Below are 11,856 nucleotides of genomic sequence, written 5' to 3' on the forward strand. Positions count from 1 at the left end.
CTTCTATAGTGATACTGCCTTGGAAACCCAAGGACGGGTCGCTATGAGTCGGGTCTGACTTGACAGCACATAACAACAACAACTAGCTGAACAGTGATGGGAAGGTGAATAAGACTACACTCACAAACGGATACAGGTTTGACAGGATATTTCTACATATGTATTTATATGTGCTGCAAATATATCACGAATATAAGAGAGTATACAGGGGGTAAAGTTATAAAAACTTAGCCATAACTGAACACCTTGAGGGATTGTGTTGTTGGGTCTGGTAGCTCCTAACCATTGTCTCAGGGGACACTAAGGTCAATTGGCCCAACATAATCCACAAAGCCAGTGTTCCACATCCTACTTTAAGTAGCGACTAGGGTCTTAAAAGCTTGTGAGCAGCCATCTAAGGTGCAACTGTTGGTCTTTCCCCGTCCAGAGTAAAGAAGAGTGAAGAAAATCAAAGACACAAGGAAATAATAAATCTAAAGGACTAATGGACCATGTGAACCCCAGCCTCCATGACCCTGAGACCAGAAGAACTAGATGGTGCCTGGCTACCACTGCTAACTACTCTGAAAGGGATCATAACAGGAGGTCCAAGATAGAGTGGGAGAAAAATGTTTATCAAAACTCAAAATCATAAAAATCATTGGCTTATTTGGTCTGAAAAAGACTGGCGGAACCCCTGAGACTATGGCTTTTCGACACCCTTCAATCCTGGAACTGAACTCACCCCCATGGCTCAACTCTCAGCCCAAGAATAGAAATGTTTATAAGGTTAACATTAGAATAATCAACCATAGGAGATCTAAAGGGTGATATTTACCCAAGGATAAAACTGAGAAGGCAGGAAGGTATAGGATAGAAGGATGAAGGGAAATGATAAACACAGGGAAGAAGTGAGAAGAGAGCTGTTAATATTTTGGGGATTGCAATGAATGTCACACAAAAAAGGGTATGAATTGTTGAATGGAAGACCAATTTGTTCTGTAAACTTTCATCCAAGTCACAAAAAGAAATAAAACTTAAAAGGAGGAATGCAGCCTCTGTAACATATATTTAACTTTCATTTGTGCTGTGAAACACCTAAGATGTCTTCTAATACAGATAGTCAAGATGTCTCCTGTTAAGGTTGTGGTCTTCATGAAAGAGAACTGTCTAGAGAACAGTAAGATGTATAGGTGTTTAATAGAGAGAATTGTTAAAACACTACTTGGTTATTCAAAATTTTTATTGATATTAGTATTACTAAGACACAAAAATCAGCCTACTTTCCTAGTATATCCTGCCAACTTGAAAATATTTTATTTCAGAAAACTTATCCATGTCTTTAATGGTTACTGTAGTAATCTGAGTTACTCTAGATGACCCTTTTGTCCTTCCACACTGGGACAAGGCAAGGATCTTCAGGTTGAAGTTTCTTAGGATTTGCTTTAGTTCAGATTTATGCTCGTGCCATACCTTCAGCAGCTAAATCTGTTTGAGAGAGAGATGTGGTCAAAGGGCATCAGGGTTATTACATGTATGCCAGTATCTACCTGGCAGGCAAAGGAATATGTCAGAATGGGTTGATATCCCTTTTAAAAAAACCCAAATGCTCTGTCGTTGAGTTGGATCCGACTCACAGTGGCCCCTCCTTGGGTTTCTGAGGCAATATCACTATGGAAATAGATTGCCCAATCTTCCTTCCAAGGAGTGGTTGGTGAGTTTGAACCACCAGCCTTCTGGTTAGCAGCCAGATGCCTTAGGCACTATCCCACCAGAGCTCCTTGATATCCCTTAGAAATGTTTTAAGTATTACACATTAAATCCTGTTATTCTGTACTTAAAATGTTTAGTTCCTTTCTTATAACGAATATCATATGCTTACTATTAATTTTGTGCCTCTAGTGTGTCACAGGTTTGCCAAAATATTGATTCGCTCCATCTTTGGATTGGCTGGATAGGGGCTGGGGTCACTAATGTGTGGAGCTCCTCTAACTGGTCATCAACATCTGGTGGCAGTCTCTTAATTTTGAGTACCCGATATAGACATTTTATATATACATGATGTAGAGAGTCCTTGGGTATTGCAAAGGGTTAACTGCTTGGCTACTAACTGAAAGGTTGGAGTTTTGACCTGTCCCAAGACACCTTGAAAGATAGGCCTGGCGATCTGCTTCTTGAAAGGTCACACCTTGAAAACTCTGTGGAGTACCATTCTGCTCTGCACATAGGAGGTCCCCATGACTTGGAACCAAGTTGATGGCAGCTAACAGCAACATTATATATTTATGAAAGTGCTATGTATATGATATATATATAAATCTTATGTAGACTTCTCATCATTTTCTGTGTGTTGATGTGATAGGAAATAGAGTGGGATATACAGTTATACTGAAGTTATTGCTCACTTTGCAATATTCCCACATGTATGTATATTACTTTTTACTTTGAATCATGTGAAGAAGATATATTTAGACATTTCAGTCGTGTTATATTCATAAGCTTGAAAAGTTTCAAATGCCATGTTTCCTAGGTCTCTTTAAAGCAGATGCAACAGAGTGAATAATGCTGCTTAACATGCACATTTATTATTTAGATGATGACACTATTTATATTGCTTTATAGATCCTTCTGTGGTTGAGCATATTGGTCTTAATAATCCTGAGCAAAAATCAACTCAGAGAACAGGCCAAAAATTACTGAAGACTGTAGCAGCATCTGAAATGCTACCCTTATTGGATCATTGGAATACACAAAATAAGAAAGTGTCACTCAGAGAAATAATTTCAGAAGAAATTGCCATACAAGAAAAAGAGAATTTGGTATGAGTTAGCATCAATATTAAGCCATTGTCATTGACTCTAGTTGATTGTGTGTATTTACTTTGTGATTTCCATTTGATTCTATTATGTCCTACTCCAGAATCCATATTTAGCCCGATTGAACTTGATGTTAAAATTGAAAAATGTTTTAAATAGTTTCAAAGTTGAAGTTGTTTATTTTGTGAAATTAATCAATACTTCTATAACAATAAACTATGTTAAATCTCTCTTGTTTTATATTTAATTTTGTAGGTCATTAAGCTGCATTTTTCTTAACTTTCATCATTTGCCTCTGGAATTTTTTATTTGTAGAAAAATATGAAAAACTTTCCATTTATAGATAATTTCACATGTAAATTTGTAATAAGAAATGTCTGCCTTGCTATTATTGTTCATCATTGAAACTGTTCTAAAGAAAAATGATTGAAACTTAAGAATTGAAATTAAAAATATTAAAAGCTCATCCTTTTCTTTCTAACTTCATTTAACAAGTTCAGACAATCTTCACTTTACTTTGAACTTTGTATTTATTTTTGTTGCTTATTTTAACACACCTAATTATTTGAAACCACAAGGAAATTAGATTTGTTTGTATTTCTTCTTAGACTTTTTTTGGATTCTGTAAAGTTATTATTAGAGAATTTTAAAATCAAAAGGGAAAAGACCTTAGAGGTTTTTTAGTCTTATGAAAAAAAAATGTTATACTCTCTCTTACTTGTTCAGCTGCTCAAAGGAGTACCTAGATTTGGGAGATGGGAAGAGTGATGGAATTCCTTCACTTTCTTTATCTCCAGCTACCTTGTTAATTAAATTGGAAATATGCTCCTGTTTCCATCTTTGCATCTTCACATAATCCAAGCAATATTGTCTTCAACAGGATTTTATAATTTTAGTGTTGTTTCAGATATCCTCTTCACTTATATGTGTAACCAATTGGAGAAATAGATTTTCTTAAAAAAATAAGGAAAGCTTATATCCAACTGGTGTGTGGCACTTTTGGTTAAAATGACATTTTCCACTACTGAAATTAATCTTTATGGTTCTAACCTGCCTTCTCACTTACCCTCTACTTTACCAAGAATGATGTCCTAGTCTTGCCATCCTCCCTTCCAAGCACCAAGCCTCTCAGTTAAAAATAAACAAATCAGCTTCTTTTGACTTTTACATGCATTTAAAAAAAAAAATCAGTCAGTACTACTTGTCTTTCTATGGGTTGAGTAATAGAATTTGTGCTCCTCTGGTCCTAAGGACCCAGCTCCTTGTGTAAAGCCTCAGAAAGAAAATGTCTTTATGCTTTCTCCTTACTCTTTTTTCCCAAAGGAGAAATATACTTTGTATTTTTTTTAAGCAAATTTAAGCCTTAGCATAATGTATGAATAGATTATTTAATTGTAAGATGATTAAGATCATAACTTTTCACTTCATTGATGAGACTTCAGAATTTAAGGTTTAGAAAATATGACCTGGTAGACTGCTAATAAATTTGACTACACAGATTTTTAGTAACTATAATAGTGGCTAAGACACTTGCCTGCTAACCAGACGGCTGGCGGTTCAAACCCACCAGCCACTCTTCGGAAGGAAGGTTGGGCAATCCTACTTCCGTAGTGATACTGCCTCGGAAACCCAAGGAGGGGTCGCTATGAGTCGGGGCCGACTCGACGGCAAACAACAATAAGTTATAATGCATATTTTACATAATATTTTTAGTACCTTTATATTGCTGAAGAGGCTTGTTTCCATCACTCTATGAGGTGTGATGTGTTCATGTTTGTTGTTAAGTGCTGTCAATTCAGTTTCAACTCATAGCAACCCCGTGTACAACATAACAAAACATTGCTTGGTCCTGTGCGCCCCCAACCCCCCAAGCAGTTTTCTTTAGTTTTACTTGGCAAGTAAAAATGGAGACAGCCTGGGCTAAGCAACTGTCTTGGTCCTGCACTATCTTAACAGTTGTTACTGTGTTTGAGCCAATTGTTGCAGCCATTGTGTCAGTCCATCTTGTTGAATGCCGTCTTTATTCTCACTTACCCTCTACTTTACCAAGAATGATGTCCTAGTCTTGCCATCCTCCCTTCCAAGCACCATTTTGGCTGTAATTCCAAGACAGATTTGTTTATTCTTCTGGCAGTCCGTGGTATATTCAATATTCTTTGCCAGCACCACAATTCAAATGCAACAGTTTTTCAGTATTCCTTATTCATTGCCCAGGTTTCACATCCATGTAAGGCTATTGAAAACACCAAGACTTGGGTCAGGTGCATCTTAGTGCTCCAAGTGACATCCTTGCATTTTAACACTTTAAAGTGGTCTTTCGCAGCAGATTCGCCTAATGCAGTATGTCCTTTGACTTCTTGACTGCTGCTTCCATGAACAGTTGATTGTGAATCCAAGTAAAATGAAATCCTTGACACCTTCAATCTCTTCTCCTTTTATCGTGATACTTCTTTTTGGTTTAGTAGTGAGATGTAATCCATACTGATCTTCATCGGTAAGTGCTTCAAGTCATCTTCACTTTCAGCAAGCAAGGTTGTGTCATCTGCATATTGCATGCTGTCCATGAGTCTTCCTTCAGTCCTGATGCCTCATTCTTCTTCATATAGTTCAGCTTTTTGGGTTATTTACTCAACATACAGATTGAATAATTATGGTGAAAGGATACAACCTTGACACACACCTCTCCTTATTTTAAACCGTGCAGTGTCCCCTTGTTCTGTTTGAACAACTGCCTCTTGGTCCATGTATGGATTCCTCATGAGCATAATATAAGTGTTCTGGAGTTTTCATTATTTGCAGTGTTACCCATAATTTGTTATGATCTACACAGTTGAATGCCTTTTCCTAGTCAATAAAATACAGGTAAACATCTTTCTAGTATTTGCTTTCAGACAAGATTGACTTGGCATCAGCAATGATATTCCTTGTTTCACATCCTCTTCTGAATCCAACTTGAATTTCTGGCAGTTCTCTGTTGATGTGCTACTGTAAACGCTTTTGAATTATCTTCAGCAAAATTTTAGTTGCATGTGTTATTAGTGACACTATTCAATAATTTGTGTATTCTTTTGGATCACCTTTCTTTGGAAAGGGCACAAATACGGATCTCTTTCAGTTGGTTGGCTAGGTAGGTGTCTTCCAAATTTCTTGGCCTACATGAGTGAGTGCCTCTAGTGCTGTATCTATTGAAACATCTCCAGTGGGTATTCTGTGAATTCCTGGAGCCTTGCCTTTTGCTGGTTCCTTAAGTGCAGCTTAGACTTCCTCCTTCAGTACCATTGATTCTTGATCATATACTACCTCCTGCAATGATTGAATGTCAACCAATTCTTTTTGGTTTATGCATGATGCAAGTACTGCCACTGAGTCAGATCCCACTCATAGCGACCCCTCCTTGGGTTTCCGAGGCAGTATCACTATGGAAGTAGATTGCCCAACCTTCCTTTCGAGGAGTGGCTGGTGGGTTTGAACCGCCAGCCTTCTGGTTAGCAGTCAAATGCCTTAGGCACCACGGTTTAGTGACTGTTTACTTCCATCTTTTGATTCCTCATGTATTGTTGAATATTTTGCCCATTGAATCCTTCAGTATGACAACTCTAGGCTTAAATTTTTTCTTCAGTTCTTTCAGTTTGAGAAATAGTATGTATTTTTCTTTTTTGGTTACCTAACCCCAGGTCTTAGTGCATTTTATTGTAATACTTTACTTTGTGTTCTTCGTCCACCATTTGAAATCTTCTATTCAGCTCTTTTACTTTATTTCTTCCGTTTGCTTTAACTCCTCTCCTCTCAATAGCTAGTTTCAGAATCTCTTCTGACATTCATTTTGTTTCTTTCTTTCCTTTTTAATAACGTTTGCTTTCTCATGTATGGTGTTCTCGATGTCATCTTACAATTCGTTTGGTGTTCAGTCATTTGTTCAGTGTATCAAATCTTTTCTTCAGATAATGTCTAAATTCATGTGGGATATACTCAAGGTCTTCCTTTGGCTCTGTGGATTTGGTTTAATTTTTTTCAGTTTCAGTTTAAACTTGTGTATGAGCAATTAATGATCTGTTCCACATTCAGCCCTTGGCCTTATTATTCTGGATGATAATATTGAGCTTCTCCTTCATCACTTTCAACAGATGTAGTTGATATGTTTTCTCTGAATCCCATCCAGTGAAGTCCACTTGTATAATCGCTAATTATGTTGTTGGCAAGAGGTATTTGCAGTGAATAAGCCATTGGTCTTTCACAATTTTATCATGCAATCTCTGGCATCATTTCTGTCATCAAGGCCATATTTTCCAACTGCCAATGCTGCTTTGTTTCCAACTTTCACATTTCAATCAGTAATTTTAAATGCATCTTCATAGCACATGTGGTTAATTTCTAACTGCAGAAGTTGGTAAAAATCTTCAATTTCTTCATTTTTGCTCTAGTGATTGGGGGGTAAATTTGAATAATAATATTAAGTGGTCTTGGTGTATGGATATTATCCTATCACCGACAGCATTGTACTTCAGGATAGATCTTGAAATGTTCTTTTTGATGATGATGTATGTGATACCTTTCCCCCTCTATTTGTCGTTCCTGGCATAGTAGGCCATATGATTGGCTGATTAAAAATGGCCAGTACTAGTCCATTTCAGCTCATTCGTACTTGGGATGTTGGTCTTTTGTGTTCCATTTCATTTTTCACAATTTCTCATTTTCCTAAATTCAGACTTTGTAACTTCTATGTTTGATTTTAATGGGTGTTTGTAGCGTTTATTCTCATGTTGATTCATGCCACATCAGCAAATGAAGGTCCTGAAAGCTTTACTCTGTCTATACCATTAAAGTCAACTCTACTTTGAGGAGCCAGCTCTTCTTTAGTCTTATTTTAAGTGCCTTCCAACCTGAAGGGCTCGTCTTCCGGCACCATATCAAACATTGTTTGACTGCTATTCATAAGGTTTTTGGTGGTCAGTGTTTTCAGAGGCCACATCCTTCTTCCTATTCTGTCTTAGTCTGGAGGCTCCACTGTAACCTGTCCACCTCGGGTGACCCTACTGGTATTAGAAATGCCAGTGGCATAGCTTCCAGCCTCACAGCAACGCACAATCCACTGAAGTATGACAAAGTCACAGGGTAATGTGGGAGATCACTTTAAGAATGTTTAACCATAATCTTAGAGTAGAATTGAAATAGTAAATTCTAGGAAAATTTTTTTGACAGACAGATCCAAATAGGACTTGTGAAAAATAACAATAACAATTCTCATTCTTTTATTTTGAGGAATAATATGTCTTTGAAAATTTAAAAAGTACAGGTAGTCCCTGGCTTACAATGACGTTCTGTCTGAAGACTCCATTGTAAGTCAGTTCTGACATTTAGGTGATTACCTCGTTCTTTTTTTTTTTCAGTTTTCATTATTATTGACTTTTATTATCCCTGTCCTTATCCATCTGATCTTTATATTGGAAGTTGACATGAGATTGATAGCATCAGGAAATTATGTGCTACAACATTGTATGCAATGTTGTTATATGCTGTCGAGTCAGATCCGACTGATAGCAACCCCTCCTTGGGTTTCCAAGACAGCATCACTATGGAAGTAGATTGCCCATCTTCCTTCCGAGGAGTGGCTGGTGGGTTTGAACCACACATTTTACAAATGTTAAGATAAAACTAGAATAAAAGGATGGTCCGTAAGTGTGGTTTGCTGTGATTTGAGTACATCATTAAGTCAGGGATTATGAATTGTGTAATTGTGAATTCTAAGATTTTCTTTTAACCTAAATTTGAAACTTATTTATATATTGTAGTCTGTCCATTGAGGAGGTTTTTGAGGATGTTTATGTCATCACACAGGGTCCCTTTTGTGGCGACCTAGGAGAGAAATTTCTCAGATCTCAGTACCAGAAAAAGCTATACTTTAGAGCAGCTGGTTTTTGTTTTATGAGTACTGAGAATCTTTGTTTCCCGCTTTAGTTTGGCCACTAAGATGCGCAGAACTAAATATGTGGCCTACTTTCAGCAGTTGTACAGGATTTTATGGCATGCATTTATGTACTGATTTCACTTGCCAGCTTTATCCTATATTCTTACCTTTGTTTTCTCTACTGTCTGACTTATTTGTTTTTAATCTTGTTTTAAAAAATATGCTTGAATATCTGAGTATGTGTTTATGAGTATATAACTATATCTATACCAACACATCCACACGTATGTGATTATATATATATACATACACATATGTGATTTAGTGTGTGTGTATATATATGTATAATTTTTTTTGAGCAGTCTCAAATACTTTGTAGAAAATGGCATATAAATAAGTAATGCAGGCATACTTTATTACTAATTTCAGCCTTTAATCAGTGATAAAAGTCTGTGATTGCTTTTAAATCGTCTTTTGCAACACAGTAACCATGCTTTTGGATCATTGTTATTAGCATTATAAATTCCATCTTGATGATGATTTTTATGTTTTTCTTTAGAAAAGGGAGTCCTTTATGTTTGAAAAAGATTTTGCCACCAAACTGAAGGAGAAGCAACTCTTCGAGATATTTCCATCCATTAACCAAAATTTTCTGATGGACATTTTCCAGAACCACAAGTGAGTGCTAGGATTATCTGTAGTTTCTATAGCTAGGCCATAAACTTTAACCCTTTATTTCTTAAAATAATAGAAGTAACATACCTGTAAAACCAGTTTCAGTCCAGTCAAGTTCGACTCATAGGAACCCTGTAGGACAGAGTGGAATTGCACCATAGGCTTTCCAAGGCTGTAATGGAAGCAGACTGTTTCAACTTTCTCCCATGAAATGGCTGGTGTGTTCGAACCATCAACCTTTTGATTAGCAGTTGAGCACTAAATCATTGTGCTACCAGGGCCCCTTAGGTGTATTGTAGGTGTATAACAAACAATTCAAATGCACTGTACATAATGTAGAAAGTGAGTGTTTCTGACGATTCGTGTTTCTCAAAATTTTTTTCTTATATGTGCTCATATGTATGCATACATGTGTATGCTGTTGTACATGTATATATATATACCACTGAAAAAGAAGTTGTGTGCTATGTCCTGTCTTGTAGCTTTGATGACATTTATTTTTTCTCTCTGTATATAGTTAACTGCTCTTATTAAGTCTACAGTCTTCCAAAGTAGGAAATTACCATAATTTATTTGTACAGGCCCCTTTTTATGGACTTTTTAACTATAAGAAAAATTAGAAACCACCTTGCATTGACCATTCCTGAACATACATCTTTGTGTACATAGGTGAATGCTATTGTAGGGTAGTTCCTAGAAGTGAAAATTTTTATAGCTAATGCCAAATTTACTTTAATAAAGGCTATTGGTTTGAACCTACCCAGTAACTCCACAGAGAGACCTGGTGATCTATTCTCTGAGTCAAAAATTGACTTAATGGTACCTGCGAACAGCAGCAATACTAGTTACAGGAGTCTCTGGGACAAACATTTAACAATTCAGCTGCTAACTGATGGATATTTGAATCAACCCAGAGGTGTCTCGGAAGAAAGGCCTGGCTGATCTGCTTCCAAAAGATCATGGCCATGAAAATCCTATGGAGCAGTTCTACTCTTAAACACTCTGGTTCACTGTAAGTTGGAATTGGCTCAATGGCAGCTGGTGGTGGTGATGGTGATCTATTAGTTATAGGCATAGGTAGTATAACCTATTTCTAATATTAGATATTAGAAATCTTTAAAATTATTGTCAATTTTATGGGAAAAATGAAAATTCATTATATTGTTTAATTTTTAAAATTTGCCTGATAAGTAGTAAGATCCAGGTTTTTTTTTTTTTGAAATGCTTTTGTCTGATTTTCTCTTGGTTTCTATTTCTAGATTTTTGAGGGTTCTTTATATATAATGTATACTAATCTTTCTCTGTTAAGGTAGAAAACATGTTTTGTGCTATGATACTTTTTTTAGTATACACTTTTTTTTTCTAAATTGTGGTGAAAATATACAAAACATGCTAAGTCAACAATTTCTACATCCTGCTATGATACTTTCTATCTCTTAACCTGTGTATAGTGTCTTTGGTCATATACATATTTTATTTCATATATTTGATCAGAAAAGCATTTTTTTTTACTGTTTCTGAGTTTTATGTCCCTTTTTTTGGAAGTCCATCTTACCTAATATTACAAAACTATTTTCTTCTAGTATTTTTTTTTATACTTAAATAAATTTTAATTCAGTTAGTTTTTTTGTGTATGATATGAGGTAGAGATCTAACTTAATTGTTTTCCCAAATGATTAACCAGATGGAAAGGTCCTCTTTACCTGCTGATATTTAAAATAACCACTGTATAATTACATATATGTTCATATATATACACACACACACACGTATATATAGTGTAATATGCTACCACCACTCATCTGTCAGTTTGTTATACTGTGGTTGCTTGTATGTTGCTGTGTGCTGAAAGCTCTGCCACTGGTATTTCAAATATCAGCAGGGTCATCCATGGTGGACAGGTTTCAGTGAAGCTTCTAGGCTAAGACATACTAGGAAGAAGGATGTAGCCAGGTCCACTTCTGAGAGAACTGGCAACTGAAAACTTCAAGAATAGCAATGGAACATGTCTGATATAGTGCTGGAAGATGAGCTGCTCAGGTTGGAAAGCATTCAGAATGAGAGTAGAGAAGTGCTGGCTCTTTGAAGTAGAATGACCTTAATGTTGTGGATGGTAAAGCTTTTGGGACTTTCATTTGCTTATGTGGCACAACTCACAATAACAAGAAATAGCTACAGACTTCCATTAATAATGGGAACGTGGAATGTAAGAATTATGAATCTAGGAAAATTGGAAGGTGTTAAAAATGAAATAGAATGTGTAAAGATCAATATCCTAAATGTTAGTGAGATGAAATGGACTATTGGCCATTTTGAATTGGACAGTCATATGGTCTACTAGGCTGGGAATGATAAATTGAAGAGGTATGGTGTTGGAGTCATTATCAAAAAGAGCATTTCAAGATTATTTCTGAAGTGTCGTCTGGTAGCATAGTGGCTAAAGCACTTGACTGCTAACCAGAAGGCTGGTGGTTCAAACCC

General features: G+C 36.3%; 1 protein-coding gene across 1 annotated transcript in view; it reads left to right on the forward strand.

Moving 5' to 3' along the window:
* Positions 1-11,856, forward strand: part of N4BP2 (NEDD4 binding protein 2) — a 109,240-nt gene that overhangs the window by 43,861 nt on the left and 53,523 nt on the right. Inside the window, exons 10-11 of the mRNA XM_007947144.1 lie at positions 2,602-2,798; positions 9,260-9,378. Coding sequence (XP_007945335.1) covers positions 2,602-2,798; positions 9,260-9,378 — 316 coding nt within the window. The remainder of the gene's footprint in view (positions 1-2,601; positions 2,799-9,259; positions 9,379-11,856) is intronic.

This window comes from Orycteropus afer, unplaced genomic scaffold (genome assembly GCF_000298275.1).
Source record: "Orycteropus afer afer isolate SDZICR_OR568_19922 unplaced genomic scaffold, OryAfe1.0 scaffold00176, whole genome shotgun sequence".
NCBI classification, from domain to species: Eukaryota; Metazoa; Chordata; class Mammalia; order Tubulidentata; family Orycteropodidae; genus Orycteropus; species Orycteropus afer.